The sequence below is a fragment of the Petromyzon marinus genome, unplaced genomic scaffold, assembly GCF_048934315.1.
Source record: "Petromyzon marinus isolate PM22_M1 ecotype Great Lakes invasive population unplaced genomic scaffold, UKy_Petmar_22M1.pri1.0 PM_G_Scaffold_103, whole genome shotgun sequence".
NCBI classification, from domain to species: Eukaryota; Metazoa; Chordata; class Hyperoartia; order Petromyzontiformes; family Petromyzontidae; genus Petromyzon; species Petromyzon marinus.
In genome coordinates this window covers 56,638-80,240 of record NW_027422655.1, presented here as the reverse complement: position 1 = coordinate 80,240, position 23,603 = coordinate 56,638, and the positions used below count along the sequence as shown (strand labels likewise).

The 23,603-nt window shown below is 44.7% G+C and overlaps 1 protein-coding gene across 1 annotated transcript; it reads right to left on the bottom strand.

The window, feature by feature from the left end:
- Positions 1-1,516: 1,516 nt before the first annotated feature.
- Positions 1,517-5,076, bottom strand: LOC142908835 (uncharacterized). The gene is made up of 2 exons (XM_076059476.1): positions 4,790-5,076; positions 1,517-4,005 (listed from the first exon to the last, which is right to left on the bottom strand). The coding sequence occupies exons 1-2, from the start codon at positions 4,870-4,872 to the stop codon at positions 3,171-3,173; spliced, it is 918 nt and encodes a 305-aa protein (XP_075915591.1). The 5' UTR covers positions 4,873-5,076; the 3' UTR covers positions 1,517-3,170.
- Positions 5,077-23,603: the final 18,527 nt, after the last annotated feature.

Sequence of the window (23,603 nt, the reverse complement as noted above, 5' to 3'; positions counted from 1 at the left end):
TAAAGACCACTTGTGTTGCAATCAAAACGTGAGTTTTTTTTTGCTTCATTTACTATTTTTTATTGTTATTTTTATTTCATTTTCTATCTACGTGACTTTACCGAAAGAACCAAGAATATCAATTCCTGCAGTCACCAAAGTTTTAAGTCAAAACATTCACACACATTGACAAAGCCTCACCTTGTGTTGTTGTGGGCAGGTCGCTTCTGATAACAAGAGCGGTATAGCAGCTCAAGCGGGCTTGGCCTGCTAACAAAAGAAGATAAAAACTGCGTGAATATTTACAATAAAACAAAGTTACAAAGTGGCGAGCCGGGTGAAGACAAATTAAACTTAAGCGAGATAATTAAAGTGAACGCAATCAGGCGAGGGCAGGAGGCAAGGCCCGCGTGGCTAGGCCCCGCGTTGTAAAGTTCCAACCTGGACATCGATTCCCATGCTCGCTGCTACTCAACTGACATCCCTACAAGAGAGAGCGAGGCTCTACCTTGGTAAACAACAACCACCACCACAACCACCACCACCACGATGAGAATTTCTCACCTCGGATTTCAATGCAAGCACACACGGCAGCTTCAGTTACCTCGCGACAGCAGGAAGTAGTATGACGTCACTTCCCTCCCACGAGCGGCTCTCTTACTGAATAAATTATGTTAATGAAGCTGGACCCTACGTCGAGGGATGGGGGCGGGGGCGCTGAACCCGTCGCAATAAACTCGCGACGGCTTTAACAAACACATTATGTTAATGAGCCACCAGTCACTGGGCGTAGCTGTACCCAAATAAGGATTGCCACTGGAACGATATCGGCAGTGACCCAAGCGGAGGGTACGTCACGCACAAGAGCACGGTGGACGGGGGAGGGCTGAATACCTTGGTGACATGACGTCACTAGCGAGGTACACCTCACCCTGGCGTTTCACGCCGATGAGGTAATGCAGAGTGGTGACGTCACAGAGTTGGAGTTTAAGTTGATTTAGATTCATTTTCCATTGCTCCCTTCCTTGGGTGTGTGAGCCCAGCTACAACAACGTGGACATTATTGTGTATACACTGTGTGTGTGTACACTGTGTGTGTACACTGTGTGTGTGTACACTGTGTGTGTGTACACACTGTGTGTATACACTGTGTGTACACTGTGTGTATACTGTGTGTACAGTGTGTGTACACTGTGTGTACAGTGTGTACACTGTGTGTGTACACTGTGTGTATACTGTGTGTGCACACTGTGTGTGTACACTGTGTGTGTCCGCATTGAACCGAATCCCCGGCAAGGCCATCTACTTAATGACGAGAGAAAATTCACACGAAATGTCCTTTTCAATAGAGTCATCCAGATGTAAATTGATGCAAGCTTTTAATGAAGAAATAAAATCATCTAATTCAAAACACAACACAATTCAAAGATGCTTCATTTTAAAACTTCAAAACGGAGCATGGGGTACTTGCGTGAATGCGTCCTTCGTGTGCAAATGTTGTGACTTTCCTGGCCTGAAGGCCGTCAATGTGTTGGACCATTATTGGTGCACAGCGTCTCAACAACAGCAGTGGGGTTTGCTTCAACCGATGGTTACGAACATCCAGACGTGAATCAGCAAGGTGCATTTATAGTCCTAGTTAGACAAAATCTACGTCAACACGTAAGACAAAACTATAATTCGTGTTGTAGAGAATGTACCTCCTCCTATACGTGTAACTTTCAAGTGGTATGCCTTGTAACTGATGAATGATCCGGGCGTGCTCCCTATTTCAAAGACGATGAGTTGCTCCAGAGGCAGACGCTTCGTGAAACACAAAAGTACCCTTTGACCTGTATCACAAGAACAACGGGTCTCACCTGAGTTCTCTGTACAGGTTACTTCCAAACACACACACTTTGTCCTAACATCACTTATTCAATGTGTGACCCTCAGACAAAATGTTACATGTACGCGCAGTCAGACAAGTATTAATTCTAAATCATTGACGGGCATATTAACATTGAATTACTGCAGCGAAATTGACTGCATCAGGTTACATCGTATTAACAAGAAGTTATTTTAAAAATACGCACCGCCTGCTTAACAGTGTATGTACACCGTACTATTGCAGTGTCATTCAAAACGAGTAGGCCATTGCATGCTGGCATCTGGGTCAAAATGTAGCAAATTCTAAACATTAGCTACAAATAATAGATCACGGAGTGTAGATCGCAACACAAGCAATCGTCATCAGGTGGGACAACCACAGCAGCAAGAAGACAAAACTGCTGAAATAGGCGCCTACTACTTCAGCGTCTTCTTCTTGCTGTGGTTGTCCCACCTGATGACGATTGCTTGTGTTGTGATCTAAACGCCGTGGTCTGTTATGTTTCTACCCACGTGATGACTTTACAGAAATAACGAGAGTGTGGATTCCTGCAGTCACAAAAGCTTCGAATCAAGATTGCCGACATACTACACAACCTAGATGATGCATCAATCATCGCCCCCTACTGACAGGCTCTTGCCCACATGCAGGCCGGTGCAGGGCCACCACTCCGAGCCGCACAGGGGCAGCTGGTACTTGGGGATGCTCTTCGAGCGTCTCAGAGGAGATACAAAACTCCGAGTTGCCGAGGCGATTAAGCGAGCAAAGCGTAAAAGCAATTATCATGAGAACATCGTGAATGCTTGGGAGCTTATTGGCTCTCGCTCCTGGTGAGAGATTGACCCAACCCACAGGTCCACAAAGACTGGCCACTCTTACTCTGCAGGTTGAATCTAGGAATTGAGTGTTCAACTTCAAATTCTTGTCATTAAAGGCCTGTGACAAAGGTGCATCTATTGTAGCGACATCGTCTCTGGCTTACACATCTACCGGGTCTCCACTTGACGTTGTATTGTCTAGGAGAAACTCCACCCACACTTCCACAAACTGCTGGGAGTTGCCTCGCTCTGCCTCACAGTCAGAATTCACCCCCTGCTTGACATCAATATGAAGGTCCGATTTTAGAGTTGAATCTTCATCTTCACATTTCACCTATACTTCTTCGCTATTCACCATCACTTCTTCCTTCTTCACCATCACTTCTTCCCTCTTCACCATCACCTCTTCATATTTCACCTTGATACCTTGAAAAGTGTCCAAGCTGGGATTTTCTTCCGGTTCGTGTTTCATGAGGGATGGGCTTATAGTGGCACTTTGACTTTCACAAGCTGATTTCAGACTCCACTCCTTGCAGATCTTCTGATGCGTCCGTGTTCTCTGGTGTACTTGAAGATTTTATGAATGTGCAAACGCCTTCCTGCAGAATGCACCTGAAGGGTTTCTCTCCCGTGTGTGTTCTCTGGTGTACTTCAAGATGTGATGACTGTGCAAACATCATCCCACACAGAGTGTACCTCAAGAGTTTCTCTCCTGTGTGTGTTCTCTGGTGTGTTACAAGAGCAGATGACTGTGCAAAGGCCTTCCCACACACACTGCACTTGAAGGGTTTCTCTCCTGTGTGTGTTCTCTGGTGTACTTTAAGATGTGGTGACTGTGAAAACGCCTTCCCGCACAGAGTGCACTTGAAGGGTTTCTCTCCCGTGTGTGTTCTCTGGTGTACTTGAAGATGTGGTGACTGTGCAAACATCATCCCGCATAAAATGCACCTGAAGGGTTTCTCTCCTGTGTGTATTTTCTGGTGTTTTTTAAGAACAGATGACAGTGAAAATGCCTTCCCACACACAGTGCACTTGAATGGTTTCTCTCCTGTGTGTGTTCTCTGGTGTTTTTTAAGAACAGTTGACTGTGAAAATGCCTTCCCACACACAGTACACTTGAAGGGTTTCTCTCCCGTGTGTGTTCTCTGGTGTTCTTTAAGAACGGATGACCGTGAAAACGCCTTCCCACACACACTGCACTTGAAAGGTTTCTCTCCTGTGTGAGTTCTCTGGTGCCGTGTGAAATCTCCAGTACGATCCGTGCTGTATGCACACCGGTCGCATTGGAGCCTTGCCCTATCGAGCTGCGCTGCGTGCATTTGCTCCATCAGACCAATTCTGCGGAGGAAGCGTCAGAGGAAGCGTCAGAGGAAGCGTCAGCTGCAGACAGAAAAAAATAATATCCACACCATCTACACGACAGTATCGAGGCACAGAGGAATGCATATATAGTCACATGTGACTTACACGTCTATACTTATTCATATATTCATGATGTAGTGAAAAAGTGTCCCAAATTCATCACAGGGCTGTTATGGCACACAATGAGAGGGCAAATGGTAATAAACATGCCGGGAAGCCCTCGTATCTTCAAAATGAATGTTCACCCAAAACTCCGAGCACACAATTTAAGCTGTCTGGCTGCAAAAGGAATATTTATGAAAGCTCAATTCAGCTGACATAGCAGAGGGTGTTGAAAACAATACTATTTGTGTTAAGCAGAAATTCATAAATTAATGTTAAATCGCAACTTAGAGGTGTGAATCCAGGCTCAGATGTCCTTAAATGCTGGGATGAACAGTTCCGACTTCAGCTGAATGTGTGTGCTGTGTTAACTTCCTGTTTCCATTCTTACAAAGAGTTCCAGAGGAAAACAAAAGTAAACTACTGTTATGATATAACCTCCGTGTTCAACAGAGTTAATAGACGTTACTGCAAACACAAACTGTACACTGTCACCGGGTAAACAGGCGGTGGCGTGTTTAGAATCACGCCTGGCCACCTTCATCTGCTTGGCATGAATGCTTCCTCACTACACCAAGTAATTGAGGATCAACGAACATAACCGAGGCTAACTGGAGTTGGCGTGTCTCTCTCCGTGGTGAGATGTTAACTACCTCACCTGGTATACAGGAAGTCGTGGGTTCGATCCCGACCCTGATGCCTGCTGTATAGTTGGAGTTTGCGTGTCTCTCCGCTGAGCATCTTTGACCGATAGAGATTGACACACGTATTCTTGTTTCTTTCGGTAAAGTTACGTAGATAGAAAATAACAATAACAGATTATACAATTACATTAAATAAAGACCACTTGTGTTGCGATCAAAAAGTGAGTTTATTTGCTTTATTTACAATTTTTATTTATTTTCATTATGTTATTTTAATTTTATTTCCTATCTACGTGACTTTACCGAAAGAACCAAGAATATTAATTCCTGCAGTCACCAAAGTTTTAAGTCAAAACATTCACACACGTTGACAAAGCCTCACCTTGTGTTGTTGTGGGCAGGTCGCTTCTGATAACAAGAGTGGTATAGCAGCTCAAGCGGGCTTGGCCTGCTAACAAAAGAAAATAAAAACTGCGTGAATATTGACAATAAAACAAAGTTACAAAGTGGCGAGCCGGGTGAAGACAAATTAAACTTAAGCGAGATAATTAAAGTAAATGCAATCAGGCGAGGGCAGGAGGCAAGGCCCCGCGTGGCTAGGCCCCACGTTGTAAAGTTCCAACCTGGACATCGATTCCCATGCTCGCTGCTACTCAACTGACATCCCTACGAGAGAGAGAGGCTCTACCTTGGTAAACAACAACAACCACCACCACCACAACGATGAGAATTTCTCACCTCGGATTTCAGTGCAAGCGCGCACACGGCAGCTTCCTGTTACCTCGCGACAGCAGGAAGTAGTATGACGTCACTTCCCCCCCACGAGCGGCTCTCCAAATGAATAAATTATGTTAATGAAGCCGGCCCATATGTCGAAGGATGGGGGCGTGGGCGCTGAACCCGTCGAAATAAACTCGCGACGGCTTTAACGGCAACATTATGTTAATGAGCCACCAGTCACTGGGCGTAGCTTTGCCCAAATAAGGATTGCCACTGGACCGATAACGGCAGTGACCCAAGCGGAGGTGACGTCACGCTCAAGAGCGTGGTGGACGGGGGAATACCTTGGTGACATGACGTCACTAGCGAGGTACACCTCCCCCTGGCGTTTCACGCCGATGAAGTAATGCAGGGTGGTGACGTCACAGAGCGGGATTGGAGTTCAAGTTGATTTAGATTCATTTTCCATTGCTCCCTCCCTTGGGTGCGTGAGCTCAGCAACAACAACGTGGACATTATTGTGTATACTCTGTGTGTGTGTACACTGTGTGTATACACTGTGTGTCTGTGTATACTGTGTGTGTGTGTACACTGTGTGTGTACACCGTGTGTGTGTACACTGTGTATACACTGTGTGTGTACACTGTGTGTGTGTGTACACTGTGTGTGTACACTGTGTGTGTGTATACTGTGTGTGTGTGTACACTGTGTGTGTGTGTGTACAGTGTGTGTGTGTACACTTCTAGATTTAAAGCTTTCGTGACTGCAAGGATCCATCCTCTTTGGTTCTATTGGGTAAAGTCACGTAGGTCAAAGACGTTGTACTGTCCCCTGACGATATCCTTGTCAGCTTCGATGTGGTCTCTTTGTTCACCAAGGTCCCAGTACCTGATACCATTGAAATAATTGAAAATTTGGTCCAACATGGACTAGACCCCGACACACCTGCACTGGTTAGGCACTGCCTCAACAATACCTACTTTACTTGGAATGGCTCCTTCTACAAACAAAATGAGGGTACCCCCATGGGATCTCCCTTATCACCAATGATAGCCAATATATTCATGGAGAAATTTGAATCAGACGCCATCCAGACTTCCACCCTCAGACCTTCCCTGTGGAAGAGATATGTGGATGACACTTTCGTGATTTGGCCACATGGCCTCCCAGCTCTGAACCTTTTCCTACACTACATCAATTCCAAACATCCCGCCATCAAATTCACCATGGACGTGGAGAAAGATGGCAAGCTACCATTCTTAGATGTTCTGTTTGAGAGGAGACCTGATGGCTCATTGGGGCATTCTGTCTACAGGAAACCCACCCACACAGATTCCTACTTGAAACCTGATTCCCACCACCACCCAACCCAAAAGAATTCTCTCATCAAAACTTTATACCATAGGGCTCATTGCATTTCGGACCAACACCACCTGACCAGTGAATTAAAACATGTACAACTGGTCCTCAAAAGGAATGGTTACTCTGATCGTACCATCCGCCAAGCTGTTTCTCCCTCCATACAGAAACAACCACTTGATACTCCGGTCAAAACCATCACACTACCATATATAGCAGGCATTACTAAAAAGATTTCCAAAATTCTAAACAAACACAAGATCCAGGTCCGGTTCAATACAGTACACAAAATTCGTGATCTGATCCCATCCGTGAAGGATGTCATTCCTGACTTACAGTACCCCGGGGTTTACAAATTGAGTTGTACCTGCGGTGATTGCTATATCGGGGAGACAAATTGACATGTCTCTGACCGAATTCGCGACCACAAATCAGATTTGAAACACGGCAAAACGAATTCGTTTCTGCCGTGGCTGATCACTGTTACAACGCTGTGGGGGATCACGATATCATTTTCTCCGATACCAAGGTTCTTTGCAAACCCACGGGTTTTTATCAGAGATTTGTTCACGAGGCAATTCAGATCTACAAACACAGACACAATTTCAACCGAGAAGATGGTTTCAAATTTAGCAACCATTGGAAAGATGTTCTAAATCGAACTAAACATTAAACTAATTTCAATGGTACAGTATATTTTTCAAGTAGTGGCACCCCAAACTTTCGCAGCTCTTATAAATTCCCTTTTCACACCATCAATAGGTAAACTCTCCCCCCCCCCCCGCGCCAAACGGCAAGTCCACCGGCACGTACAACACCTCTTTTCTAAAATCGGCCAATCAAATGCTAATTTTTATGCTAATTTCTTTGTCAGGACACCTTGTTTGCTCGCACACAGTTTAAAGGTCCGCGGTCTGAGCGTGGTTGTATTTCGCTAAATTCTCCTGTTTGATTTGTACTAAGTGCCTCGGTGAATGTATATGCTCTGACTTTAACATAGCTATTTCTGTGACCAGTTACAAGCTAATCACTCAGCTATTTCAATGCTAAATTCTATGCTAATTCCTTTGTTAAGGGGTGCCTCTGCGAATGAGTATCCTTTAACTTAGCTATTTCAATGAGCCATTTCAATGCTAAATTCTATGCTAATTCCTTTGTCAAGGCGCTTTGTTTCTTCTCACACAGCTTAAAGGTCGTGATCTGCACGTGGCTTTTTCCACTCCAGCGCTGTCCTCTAGACAGTCTCGTCCCTTCACCTGATGAAGGCCGCTTGTGTTGTGGCCAAAACATCGTGATTTTTGTTATTTAATTTTTTACCTACGTAACTTTACCCAATAGAACCAAAGAGTATGGATCCTAGCAGTCACGAAAGCTTTAAATCTAGAATAGAAATGTAATGCAATACAACAGAGTCGGCCAACATAAGAGTCAACACCCCACCTGGTTGATAACGTTCTTCCAAAGATTGCTCAATTTGAAAGAGAGACAAAACACAGACACGGAGACACATAGACAGAGAGAGATAACACAGAGACACACAGAGAGAGATACACACATACAGTGAGGGAAAAAAGTATTTGATCCCCTGCTGATTTTGTACGTTTGCCCACTGACAAAGAAATGATCAGTCTATAATTTTAATGGAAGGTTTATTTGAACAGTGAGAGACAGAATAACAACAACAAAATCCAGATAAACGCATGTCAAAAATGTTATAAATTTATTTGCATTTTAATGAGGGAAAAAAGTATTTGACCCCTCTGCAAAACATGACTTAGTACTTGGTGGCAAAACCCTTGTTGGCAATCACAGAGGTCAGACGTTTCTTGTAGTTGGCCACCATGTTTGCACACATCTCAGGAGGGATTTTGTCCCACTCCTCTTTGCAGATCTTCTCCAAGTCATTAAGGTTTCGAGGCTGACGTTTGTCAACTCGAACCTTCAGCTCCCTCCAGATTTCCTATGGGATTAAGGTCTGGAGACTGGCTAGGCCACCCCAGGACCTTAATGTGCTTCTTCTTGAGCCACTCCTGTTGCCTTGGCCGTGTGTTTTGGGTCATTGTCATGCTGGAATACCCATCCACCATCCATTTTAAATGCCCTGGCTGAGGGAAGGAGGTTCTCACCCAAAATTTGACGGTGCATGGCCCCGTCTATCGTCCCTTTGATGCGGTGAAGTTGTCCTGTCCCCTTAGCAGAAAAACACCCCAAAGCATGTTTCCACCGCCATGTTTGACGGTGGGGATGGTGTTCTTGGGGTCATAGGCAGCATTCCTCCTCCTCCAAACACGGCGAGTTGAGTCGATGCTAAAGAGCTCCATTTTGGTCTAATCCGACCAAAACACTTTCACCCAGTTGTCCTCTGAATCATTCAGATGTTCATTGGAAAACTTCAGACGGGCATGTATGTGCTTTCTTGAGCAGGGGAACCTTGCATGCGCTGCAGGACTTCAGTCCTTCACGGTGAAGTGTTATCAATTGTTTTCTTGGTGACTATGGTCCCAGCTGCCTTGAGATCATTGACAAGATCCTCCCGTGTAGTTCTGGGCTGATTCCTCACCGTTCTCATGATCATTGCAACTCCACGAGGTGAGATCTTGCATGGAGCCCCAAGCCAAAGGAGATTGACAGTTTTTCTGCGTTTCTTCCATTTGCGAATAATCGCACCAACTGTTGTCACCTTCTCACCAAGCTGCTTGGCAATGGTCTTGTAGCCCATTCCAGCCTTGTGTAGCTCTACAATCTTGTACCTGACATCCTTGGAGAGCTCTTTGGTCTTGGCCATGGTGGAGAGTTTGGGATCTGATTGATTGATTGCTTCTGTGGACAGGTGTCTTTTATACAGGTAACAAGCTGAGATTAGGAGCACTCCCTTTAAGAGTATGCTCCTAATCTCAGCTCGTTACCTGTATAAAAGACACCTGGGAGCCAGAAATCTTTCCGATTGAGAGGGGGTCAAATACTTATTTCCCTCATTAAAATGCAAATCAATTTATAACATTTTCGACATGCGTTTCTCTGGATTTTCTTGTTGTTATTCTGTCTCTCACTGTTCAAATAAACCTACCATTAAAATTATAGACTGATCATTTCCTTGTCAGTGGGCAAACGTACAAAATCAGCAGGGGATCAAATACTTTTTTTCCCTCACTGTAGGCACACAGAGAAACAACGCCTCTGTGTCGAGGCCTTAAATAGAGAGAGAGAGAGAGGGGCAGAGAGAGAGGGGAGGGGGTGTAGAGAAATCTGCGAGTCAATGCAAGGCCGTAGCCATGGAGTCAACATTGTGGGGGACCAAATCTACCAGGGGCTCTGGGGTCCCCCCCCCAGGAAAAAAATCTAAATTTGAAAACTAATTTCCTGACATTTCCTAAAATATTGAAAAATTTCACTAACACATGGGATGGAATGTTTGTATTATTTGATACAATAATGTATAATATTGTATTGTATTACATTGCTCTGTTTTTACTTTTTAACTTTTCTTGTTTCATAGTATGTAATGGCAGAGATTAGGGATTCATAAAGTACAACGCAATCATACAAACACAAATCTACGCATTGTTATATGAAGACAAGTCCACATTTTGTGGCCAAGGTTTAGCAAGTTGTTTTTATTAACATAGCATAGCAATTATTATTTAAAAAAATATTTTTATAGCAATAAATTGGGGGAGACATTTTGAGCATGTTTAATTATTGTGGGGGGATATGTCCCCCACCAATATATATTATAATTATTATAATATATTATAATTACGGCCTTGTGTCAATGAGAGATTTGGAACTTTGGTGACTGCAGGAAATAATAACACGAGTACACGCAGAGAGAGAGAAAGCACACTTATATTCTTGGTTCTTTCGGTAAAGTCACCACGTAGAAGGGGAAACAATAAAATAATTAAAATATAAAACAATAAAATTCTCACGACGTTTCGACTGCAACACAAGCAATCATCATCAGGTGTGAAAACCACAGCAAGAAACCACAGCAAGAAAATTTTCTTGCTGTGGTTTTCACACCTGATGATTGCTCGTCTTGCAGTCGAAACGTCGTGAGAATTTTATTGTTTGATATTTTTATTATTTTATTGTTTCCCTTCTACGTGGTGGTGACTTTACCGAAAGAACAAAGAATATAAATCCCTGCAGTCAAGAAAGCTTTAAATCAAAAGCACATTTAATCAAACAAACTGAGTAAAACTTGGAAATGTAATGCAATGCAACACAGAGAGTCGGTCAACACACAATAAACGCATAGCCTGGTAGATTACTTTCTTACAAAGATTGCTCAACTAAGCGAGATAATTAAAGTAAATGCAATCAGGCGAGGGCAGGAGGCAAGGCCCCGCGTGGCTAGGCCCCACGTTGTAAAGTTCCAACCTGGACATCGATTCCCATGCTCGCTGCTACTCAACTGACATCCCTACGAGAGAGAGCGAGGCTCTACCTTGGTAAACAACAACAACCACCACCACCACAACGACCACCACCACTACCACCATGAGAATTTCTCACCTCGGATTTCAGTTCACGCGCGGAGCGGCAGATTCCTGTTACCTCGTGACGTCACGCGGCAGCAGGAGATGACGTCACTTGCGTGGTACAAGAACACTCCCCTCCCGCAACGAGCGGGTCTTAATTTAAAATAAATTATGTTAATGAACCCGGCCCATACGTGGAGGGATGGGGCGTGGGTGCTGAACCCGTCGCAATAAACTCGCGACAGTCGACACGAATATATTATGTTAATGAGCCGCCAGTCACCGGGCGTAGCTTTGCCGAAATAAGGATTGTACTTGAACAGATAACGCAAGTTGACCCAGGCAGAGGTGACGTCACGCTCAAGGGCGCGGTAGATGGGGTGGGGTAAATACCTTGGTGACATGACGTCACTAGCGAGGGACACCTCCCCCTGGCGTTTCACGCCGATGAGGTGAGGCTGAGTAGTGACGTCACAGAGCGGGGTTGGAGTTTAAGTTGATTTAGATTCATTTTCCATTGCTCCCTCCCTTGAACTCAGCAACAACAACAACGTGGACATTGCATCCCACTGGGATTTTTAGCACACAGCGTTGGTGTACGGTGCTTTTTTCAGGAACATTTTGCTGTTTTTTTAATGGATTTTCTGTTTGCAGGCACACAAAGTAGTCACTTTAAGATGTGTTTCTTGTTCTTGTTTGTGTTTGTTGTGGTTGCACTTGATTCAAGAGCCGAATGGCTCACAGGGGTATACCAAATATATATAAACTGAAACTATTGTGTACACACTGTGTGTGTATGTAAACACTGTGTGTCACTGTGTATGTGTCACTGTGCCTGGCACAAGCGTCGTGGTGACGTCACCGCCACTTAGTGGCGAATGGCGGTTGTTGTTGTGTCACTGTGTGTGTGTGTACACTGTGTGTGTACACTATGTGTCACTGTCTGTGTCACTGTGTGTGTATATATACACTGTGTGTGTACACTGTGTATACACTGTATGTGTGTACACTGTGTGTGTGTACAGTGTATACCCTGTGTATGTGTACAGTGTATACACTGTGCATGTACAGTGTGCGTGTACACTGTGTGTACACTGTGTATACACTGTGTGTGTGTACGCTATGTGTGTATACACTGTGTGTGTGTACACTGTGTGCATGTGTACACTGTGTGTACATTGTGTGTGTACACTGTGTGTGTGTACACTATGTGTACACTGTTTGTGTCCGAACCCCCGGCAAGGCCATCTACTTAATGACGAGAGAAAATTCACACGAAATGTCCTTTTCAATGAAGTCTTCCAGATGTAAATTGATACAAGCTTTTAATGACGAAATAAAATCATCTAATTCAAAACACAACACGAATCAAAGCTGTTTCATTTTACAACTTCAAAACGGAGCATGGGGTACTTGCGTGAATGCATCCTTCGTGTGCAAATGTTGTGACTTTCCTGGCCTGAAGGCCGTCAATGTGTTGAACCCTTATTGGTGCACAGCGTCTCAACAACAGCAGTGGGGTTTGCTTCAACCGATAGGTAACGAACATCCAGACGTCAATCAGCAAGGTGCATTTCTAGCCCTAGTTAGACAAAATCTACGTCAACACGTAAGACAAAACTACAATTCGTGTTGTAGAGAATGTACCTCCTCCTATACGTGTAACTTTCAAGTGGTATGCCTTGTAACTCATGAATGATCCGAGTGTGCTACCTATTTCAAAGACAATGAGTTGCTCCAGAGGCAGATGCTTCGTGGAACACAAAAACACCCTTTGATCTGTATCACAAGAACAACGGGTCTCACCTGAGTTCTCTGTACAGGTTACTTTCAAACACACACACACACTTTGTCCTAACATCACTTATTCAATGTTTGACCCTTACAGATCAAATGTTACAAGTATGCACAAAACCAGACAAGTATACATTCTAAATTTATTGACAGGCATATTAACCATTACTGCAGTGAAATATACTGCATCACGTTACATCGTATTAACAAGAAGCTTTCAAAAAAAGTTGCACAGTCTGCTTCAAAGTGTATGTTAAACATACTATTGTCATTCAAAACGAGTAGGCCATTGCATGCTGGCGTCTGAGTGAAATTGTAGCAAATTCTAAACATTACCTACAAACTACACAACTGAGATGACACATCAATCATCGCCCCCTACTGACAGGCTCTAGTCCACATGCAGGCCGGTGCAGGGCCACCACCTTGTGCCACACAGGGGCAGCTGCTACTTGGGGATGCTCTTCGAGTGTTTCAGAAGAGGTACGACACAAAACTCCGAGTTGCTGAGGCAATTAAGCAAGCACCATGTAAAAGCAATTGTTATAACATAGTGAATGCTTGGGAGCTTATTGGCTCTTGCTCCTGGTTAGAGATCTACCCAACCCACGGGCCCACAAAGTGCTCAACTTCACATTACTGTCATTAAAGGCCTGTGACAAAGGTGCATCTATTGTAGCGACATCGTCTCTGGCTTACACATCTACCGGGTCTCCACTTGACTTTGTATTGTCTAGGAGCAAGTCCACCCACACCTCCATTTCCACAAACTGCTGGGAGTTGCCTCACTCTGCCTCAGTCAGAATTCTCCTCCTGCTTCACGTTGCCTTCATCAATGTAAAGGTCCCATTCTGGAGATGAATCTTCATCTTCACATTTTACCTTCACTTCTTCGCTTATCACTTCTTCACATTTCACCATCACCTCTTAATATTTGACCTTGATACCTTTAAAAGTGTCCAAGCTGGGATTTTCGTCTGGTTCTTGTTTCATGAGGGATGGGCTCATTGCGGCACTTTGACTTTCACAAGCTGATTTCAGACTCCGACTCCGCTCCTTGTGATGCCTTTTTGTTCTCTGGTGTCTTCGAAGAGTTGATGAATCTGCAAATGGCTTCCCGCACAGAGCACACTTGAAGGGTTTCTCTCCTGTGTGTGTTCTCTGGTGTTTTACAAGATCAGATGACTGTGCAAATGCCTTCCCACAAACACTGCACTTGAAGGGTTTCTCTCCCGTGTGTGTTCTTTGGTGTTTTACAAGATTACATGACTGTGCAAACGCCTTGCCACACACACTGCACCTGAAGGGTTTCTCTCCCGTGTGTGTTCTCTGGTGGGTCTGAAGAACTGATGGCCATGCAAATGCCTTGTTACACACAGTACATTTGAAGGGTTTCTCTCCTGTGTGACTCCTCTGGTGCCGTGTCAGATTTCCAGTCCGGTCCGTGCTGTATGCACGCTGGTCGCATTGTTGACTTGTCGTACCGAGCTGCGCTGAGTGCCTTTGCTCCATCAGACCAATTCTGCAGAGGAAGCGTCAGCTGCAGACATAAAAAAAGAATATCCACACCATCTACACGTCAGGCACAGAGGAATGCACACGTGACTTACACGTCTATACTTATTAATATATTCATGATGTAGTGAAAAGTTTCTCAAATTCATCAGATTTGATGAACGTGCAAACGCCTTCACGCACAGAGTGCACCTGAAGGGTTTCTCTCCACGGGCTGTTAGGGCACACAATGAGAGGGCAGATGTCATTAATATGCCTGGAAGCCTTCATATCTTCCAAGATGAATGTTAACCCAAAACTCTAAGCACACAAATTTGGCTGTCTGACTACAAAAGGAATATTTATGAAAGCTAAATTCAGCTGACATAGCAAAGGGTGTTGAAAACAATACTATTTGTGTTTTGCAGAAATGCATGACTTAATGTTCAATCGCAACTTAGAGGTGTGAATCCAGGCTCAGATGTCCTTGAATGCTGGGATGAACAGTTCCGAATTCAGCTGCATGTGTGTGCTGTGTTCACCTCCTGTTTCCATTCTTACAAAGCATTCCAGAGGAAAACAAAAATAAACTATTGTCTTGATATAACTTCCGTGTTCAACAGAGTTAATAGACTTTACTGCAAACAAACGTGACACTGTCACACACTGCCATGAGTAAACAGGTGGCGGTATGACCAGCACCATGCCTGGCCACCTTCATCTGCTCAGCATTAATTCTTCCTCACTCCACCAAGTAATGAATCAAGGATCAATCAACATAGCCAAGGCTATCCGTGTCTCTGTCTCTCTCTCCCCGTGGTGAAGGTGTTCCCCTCCACACATTCAGAGTCAACAGCGGCACGCGCTTAGCGTCTTTGACCGATAGACATGGACGCACGTATTGTTGGTTCTTTCAGTAAAGTCACGTAGATAGAAAATAAAAATAACAGATTAAATTTAATAAGATAAAGACCACTTGTGTTGCGATCGAAACGTCGTGGGTTTTTTGCTTCATTTTAAAAAAATTTAGTTTTCATTAAATTTATTATCTGTTATTTTATATTCTATGTACGTGACTTTACCGAAAGAACCAAGAATATTAATTCCTGCAGTCACCAAAGTTTTAAGTCAAAACATTCACACACGTTGACAAAGCCTCACCTTGTGTTGTTGTGGGCAGGTCGCTTCTGATAACAAGAGCGGTATAGCAGCTCAAGCGGGCTTGGCCTGCTAACAAAAGAAAATAAAAACTGCGTGAATATTGACAATAAAACAAAGTTACAAAGTGGCGAGCCGGGTGAAGACAAATTAAACTTAAGAGAGATAATTAAAGTAAATGCAATCAGGCGAGGGCAGGAGGCAAGGCCCCGCGTGGCTAGGCCCCGCATTGTAAAGTTCCAACCTGGACATCGATTCCCATGCTCGCTGCTACTCAACTGACATCCCTACGAGAGAGAGGCTCTACCTTGGTAAACAACAACAACAACCACCACCACCACAACAACCACGAACACCAACACGATAATAATTTCTCACCTCGGATTTCAGTGCAAGAGCGAAGCGATCGCTTCCTGTTACCTCAAGACGTCACGCGGCAGCAGCAGGTGACATGACGTCACGTCCGGGTACAAGACACTCCCCTCCCACGAGCGGCTCCGTAACTGAATAAAATTATATTATGAGACCTCTTTTGCCAGAAACAAGATATAGAAATAGGTTTTACCCTTTTAACTGGCAAACATGATGCCTTGAATAAAGGTGTCAGTTTTTTGTGCCAGTTAAAAGGGTAAAACATATTTCTATGAATAAAATTATGTTAATGAGCCCGGGCCATATGTCGAGGGATGGGGTTGTGTGTGCTGAACCCGTCCCAATAAACTCGCGACGGCTTTAACGGACAAATTATGTTAATGAGCCGCCAGTCACTTGGCGTAGCTTTGCCCAAATAAGGATTGTACCGGAACAGATATCGGCAGTGACCAGGCAGAGGTGACGTCACGCTCAAGGGCGCGGTGGACGGGGGTGGGGTGAATACCTTGGTGACATGACGTCACTAACGAGGCACACCTCCCCCTGGCGTTTCACACCGACGAGGTCATGCTGAGTGGTGACGTCACAGAGCGTGGATGGAGTTTAAGTTGATTTAGATTCATTTTCCATTGCTCCATCTCTTCAACAGAGACCCCTTGGGTGCGTGAACTCAGCAACAACGTGGACATTATTGTGTATACACCGTGTGTGTGTGTGTACACACTGTTTCTGTGTGTACACTGTGTGTACAGACTGTGTGTGTGTACACACTGTGTGTGTACGTACACACTGTTTCTGTGTTCACACTGTACGTGTGTACACTGTGTGTACAGACTGTGTACAGTGTGTGTGTACAGTGTGTGTGTGTACAGTGTGTGTACACACTGTGTGCCTGTATCTGTGTGTGCCTGTGTCTCTGTGTGTGTGCCTGTGTGACACCTGATGATGATTGCTTGTGTTGCAGTCGAAACGTCGTGAGAATTTAATTGTTTTATATTTTTGTTATTGTTTCCCTTCTACGTGACTTTACCGAAAGAACCAAGAATAAATATCAGCTCCATGTTTTCAAGTAAATACATTTTGAGTAGTGAATAAATTATAGTCTAAATAAGCTACACATGACGAATTGTAGGCAATTATAGTTATAATCAAAGACATTTTTAAACAATCACGTGGTCCCTGTAGTCGCTGTTAGAGACACAAAATCTGCTTGAAAACAGTTCATCAACATATATGAATACATTGATACGAATAAGCAGAGTTAATTTCCTATTTATGGCATGCCAGCTATGTGTCAGTTTTCGATATTAACATCACCTTATAAAAGAATAACATTTAAAATACAAACGCACAACTTTGTGATGAATGCTGCACTTTGTCGTTTTCATGCAGGGGGCGCTGTAAACCTACACGCGCCCCCTGCATGCGAACGACAGAGGCGCAGGGACAGACGCTCCATTACGTTGGAATCGATCTGCAGACGGCCAGCAGCTCCGTGTCGCCTTATCTCGATCCCGCAATCCCCTACCAGGTGAAAGTCCGCATCGAACCGAACCCCCGGCAAGGCCATTGTCTACTTAACGACGAGAGAAAATTCACACGAAATGTCCTTTTCAACTAAGTCTTCCAGATGTAAAATTAACTTTTAATGAAGAAATAAAATCATCTAATTCAAAACACAACACAATTCAAAGATGTTTCATTTTAAAACTTCAAAACGGAGCATGGGGTACTTGCGTGAATGTGTCCTTCGTGTGCAAATGTTGTGACAGCGTCTCAACAACAGCAGTGGGGTTTGCTTCAACCGATAGGTAACGAACATCCAGACGTCAATCAGCAAGGAGCACTTCTAGTCCCAGTTAGACAAAATCTACGTCAACACATAAGACAAAACTACAATTCGTGTTGTAGAGAATGTACCTCCTCCTATACGTGTAACTTTCAAGTGGTATGCCTTGTAACTGATGAATGATCCGAGCGTGCTCCCTATTTCAAAGACAATGAGTTGCTCCAGAGGCAGATACTTCGTGAAACACAAAAGTGCCCTTTGACCTGTATCACAAGAACAACGGGTCTCACCTGAGTTCTCTGTACAGGTTACTTCCAAAACACACACACACTTTGTCCTAACATCACTTATTCAATGTTTGACCCTTACAGATCAAATGTTACAAGTATGCACAAAACCAGACAAGTATTCATTCTAAATTATTGACGGGAATATTAACATTGAATTACTGCAGCGAAATATACTGCATCACGATATATCATATTAACAAGAAGCTATTTAAAAAAAAATACACCATCTGCTTCACAGTGTATGTAAAACATACTATTGTGTCATTCAAAACGAGTAGGCCATTGCATGCTGGCGTCTGAGTCAAAATTTTGCAAATTCAAAACATTACCTACAAACTACACAACTGAGATGACACATCAATCATCGCCCCCTACTGACAGGCTCTTGTCCACATGCAGGCTGGTGCAGGGCCACCACATTGTGCCACACAGGGGCAGCTGCTACTTGGGGATGCTCTTCGAGTGTTTGAGATGCGATATGATACAAAACTCCGAATTGCTGAGGCAATTAAGCAAGCACCGTATAAATGCAAATATTATAACATCGTGAATGCTTGGGAGCTTATTGACTCTCTCTCCGGGTTAGAGATCTAGCCAACCCACAGGTCCACAAATACTGGCCGCTCTTACTCTGCAGGTTGACAAAGGTGAATCTATTGGAGCTTCATTGTCTCAAGCTTACACATCGACTAACTGGTCTCCATTTGACTTCATATTGTCGAAGAAGTCCACCCACACCTCCACTTCCACAAACTGCTGGGAGTTGCCTCGCTCTCACGGTCAGAATTCTCCTCCTGCTTTACGTTGCCTCCATCGATGTGAAGGTCCCATTTTGGCGGTGAATCTTCATCTTCACATTTTACGTCACTTTTTCGCTCTTCCCCATCACTTCACCACATTTCACCTTCACCCCTTCATATTTCACCTCGATACCTTTAAAAGTGTCCAAGCTGGGATTTTATTCTGGTTTTTGTTTCATGAGGGATGGGCTCATTACAGCACTTTGACTTTCACAAGATGATTTCAGACTCCGACTCCGCTCCTTGTGGATTTTCTGATGCCTGTGTGACTTCTCTGGTGTGTTTTAAGAGCAGATGACCGTGAAAATGCCTTCCCACATACACTGCACTTGAAGGGTTTCTCTCCTGTGTGTGTTCTCTGGTGTCTTTGAAGAACTGCTGACTGTGCAAATGCCTTCTCACACAGAGTGCACTTGAAGGGCTTCTCTCCTGTGTGTGTTCGCTGGTGTTTTATAAGATCAGATGAATCTGAAAATGCCTTCCCACACACAGTGCACTTGAAGGGTTTCTCTCCCGTGTGTGTTCTCTGGTGTATTTTAAGAGCAGATGACCGTGAAAATGCCTTCCCACACACAGTGCACTTGAGGGGTTTCTCTCCCGTGTGTGTTCTCTGGTGTGTTTTAAGAGCAGATGACCGTGAAAATGCCTTCCCACACACACTGCACTTGAAGGGTTTCTCTCCCGTGTGTGTTCTCTGGTGTGTTTTAAGATTAGACGAATCTGAAAATGCCTTCACACACACACTGCACTTGAAGGGTTTCTCTCCTGTGTGTGTTCTCTGGTGTGTTACAAGAGCAGATGAGCATGAAAATGCCTTCCCACACACACTGCACTTGAAGGGTTTCTCTCCTGTGCGAGTTATCTGGTGCTGTGTAAAATTTACAGTCCGATCCGTGCTGTATGCACGCTGGTTGCATTGTTGGCTTGTTGTACCAAGCTGCTGTGCTGACTGCCTTTGCTCCATCAGACCAGCATCAGGTGCAGACAGAAAAAAAGAATATCCACACCATCTACACGTCAGTATCGAGGCACAGAGGAATGCAAATATACAGTCACACGCGACTTACACGTGTTTATTATTCATATATTCATGATATCGTGAAAAAAATTCAAAAATTCATCACACGGGCTGTTGTGGCACTCAATGAGAGGGCAAATGGTTATAAACATGCCTGGAAGCCCTCGTATCTTCAAAATGAATGTTCACCCAAAACTCCGAGCACACAATTTCAGCTGTCTGGCTACAAAAGGAATATTTATAAAAGCTAAATTCAGCTGACATAGCAAAGGGTGTTGATGAAGCATACACAACACGGGGGGGGGGGACCTCAAGGCCAGCACCCAGTGGCAGGGTAAACAGTGGGGTGGGAGGGAAAAGCCCCTAGGCAGATAAGAGTTGACTCAAGTTGGAGGGAGCAAGGGGATTATCGATGAGTCAACGGCGAGGAACGCAGGCACAGAGACAATGGGAAGGGGGGGAATGACGCGACCCCCCCACCCTCTCAACGGCCAGAGCGCTCAAAACGTCCGTAAAGAGGATTCGATTGGATGCGCAGGATGACGTCATGTGACCCAGGGGTTAAGGGGGGCTTTGGAGACATAAGGGGGCCGGAGGGGCGGATTGAATCAGAGTCCTTCTGGAGCGGCGGAGGAGACCAGCCGTCCTCAGCGTCTGTTCGACCAATGCAGGGTGGAGCTGGAAACGGTCGGACAGAAAAAGTCCCCAAGGTGAGCATCTTCCCCAGCCCCCATGGGGCAGCCGAAGAGGTGAGTGGGTACGGGGAGGGGGGCCAATTCAGTCAGCTCGAGCTTGGGGGATAGACGCACTCTGCGACGGCCAGGTGACAGGAGGTTAGGCGCTGTCCGAAGGGTGCTGGCTGGAGGGGGCCATAAACGGGTGTCCCTATTCGGAAATAAATCTTAGCACAGACTGACGTTGTGACGCGTGGTGCATGTGTGCGTGTGAAGAGCGGTGGGACAGCGATCGGCGTACGACGGTGTGTGGGTGACTATAAATCAGTGTGGGTGTATAATCTTAGTTCTTTCGGTAAAGTCACGTGACTTTACCGAAAGAACTAAGAATATGAATTACTGCAGTCACGAAAGCTTTAAATCAAAATTCAGTGTGGGTGTGTCGCACGCGCATATTAAAATACCAACGGTGGCCCGCGCCGGCGCGTGTCTGTGCGTGCACCACGGTGTTAACGGTGAGACACACACGAGTGTCACTAGTGTCTGTGCATGCACCAACGGTGTTAACGGTGAGACACACACGAGTGTCACTAGTGTCTGTGTGCACCGCGGTGTTAACGGTGAGACACACGTGAGTGTCACTAGTGTCTGTGTGTGCACCGCGGTGTTAACGGTGAGACACGCACGAGTGTCACTAGTGTCTGTGTCTGCACCACAGTGTTAACGGTGAGACATGCACGAGTGTCACTAGTGTCTGTGCGTGCACCGCGGTGTTAATGGTGAGACACGCGCGAGTGTCACTAGTGTCTGTGTGTGCACCGCGGTGTTAACGGTGAGACACACGAGTGTCACTAGTGTCTGTGTCTGCACCGCAGTGTTAACGGTGAGACACGAGCGAGTGTCACTAGTGTCTGTGTCTGCACCGCAGTGTTAACGGTGAGACACGAGCGAGTGTCACTAGTGTCTGTGCATGCACCGCAGTGTTAACGGTGAGACACGAGCGAGTGTCACTAGTGTCTGTGCGTGCACCGCAGTGTTAACGGTGAGACACGAGCGAGTGTCACTAGTGTCTGTGCGTGCACCGCGGTGTTAACGGTGAGAGAACTACAATATCATTCCTCTTTTTTAATTTATATAATTCAAAACGCTCATCTTTGCTGAGGTTGCTAGCTGGCATCTTAGCGTTTTTGAGGGTTGCAGCGATTTCAGATCTTGCTACGTCTGCAGCGATGTGACCCAGGCCCCTGAGAGCAACGTCTACTTGGGCAATTATATCATTAACTGGTATGTGTTTAGGTGTGACTGCAAAGTTTAGACCTTTAGCTAAAACGGATTTCAGACCATCGGAAATAGAACTGTTACTGCGATTAATTACGACTTTATTAACGTCTAACTTTTTGGTGTGTGGGTCCGGTCTTTTGTTGAAGAGGAGGTTAAATTTGGAAATCAGGTTTTCCTTACATTTGGTCGACATAGTAGCAGCTGAAGAGGCAGTCATATTGTCTACATGTTCCCAATCCGATGTGGACATTATTGCCGTCAATGATAAGTGTGATTTGTAGAGTGTCTTGTCTAACTGATCTAGTTCTGTGCGTATTGCTCTCTGGGTCACATCGCTGCAGACGTAGCAAGATCTGAAATCGCTACAACCCTCAAAAACGCTAAGATGCCAGCTAGCAACCTCAGCAAAGATGAGCGTTTTGAATTATATAAATTAAAAAAGAGGAATGATATTGTAGTTCTCTCAGCTGACAAAGGCAATGCTACTGTCATCATGGATAAAATAGAATACAACAACAAAATTAAAGAATTACTCGACGATGGTAGTTATACAAAAATAAAAAGAGATCCCACCAACAGCCTCGTCACACAAACCAACAAAATAATTTCTGATTCAACCGCATTAATTGATCAATCTAAACAGTTTTCGTTGAAACCTTCTGCTGCCAGGCCACCAAGATTATACGGCTTACCAAAAATACATAAAGTTGATACACCTCTTCGTCCCATAGTCTCTACTATCAGCTCCCCCACCTACAAACTAGCTCGTTTTTTGTCTGAAATCCTGCGTCCTTTCACTGGAAAGACCACCTCTGCGGTACAAAATTCTACTCACCTGGTATCAACAATCAAGGGTATTTCCCTGTCCCCAGACGACCTGCTTGTCAGTTTTGATGTAGTTTCCTTATTCACCAAGGTTCCTGTACCTGACACCATTGCAATCATTGAAGACTTGGTTCATCAAGGACTAAACACTGAGGTACCCCCCCTGGTGAGACACTGTTTAACCAATACATACTTCACTTGGAATGGAACTTTCTACAAACAAACTGAGGGCACCCCAATGGGCTCCCCCCTTTCTCCAGTTATAGCTAACATTTTCATGGAGAAATTTGAGACTGACGCCATCCAGACTGCCACTCTGCGCCCAACCTTATGGAAGAGGTACATGGATGACACTTTTGTCATCTGGCCACATGGCCGGCCTGCTCTAGACCAATTCTTCGACCACATCAATTCCATACACCCAGCCATCAGATTTACCATGGAAGTCGAAATAGATGGCAAGATACCTTTTTTGGATGTCCTAATTAAAAAGAGACCTGATGGTTCAATGAGCCACTCTGTCTACAGGAAAGCTACCCATACGGATGCTTATCTGAAACCGGATTCCCACCACCATCCATCACAGAAGAATTCTCTCATCAAGACTCTGTATCATAGAGCCCAATGCATATCCGACCAGGAACACATAAGCAGTGAACTCAAGCACGTACACCAAGCTCTTAGGGCTAATGGTTACTCCGACTATACAATCTGCAAAGCTATCACTCAAACCATGAAGAAGAACCCTCTTGAGGAGCCTTTCAAAACCA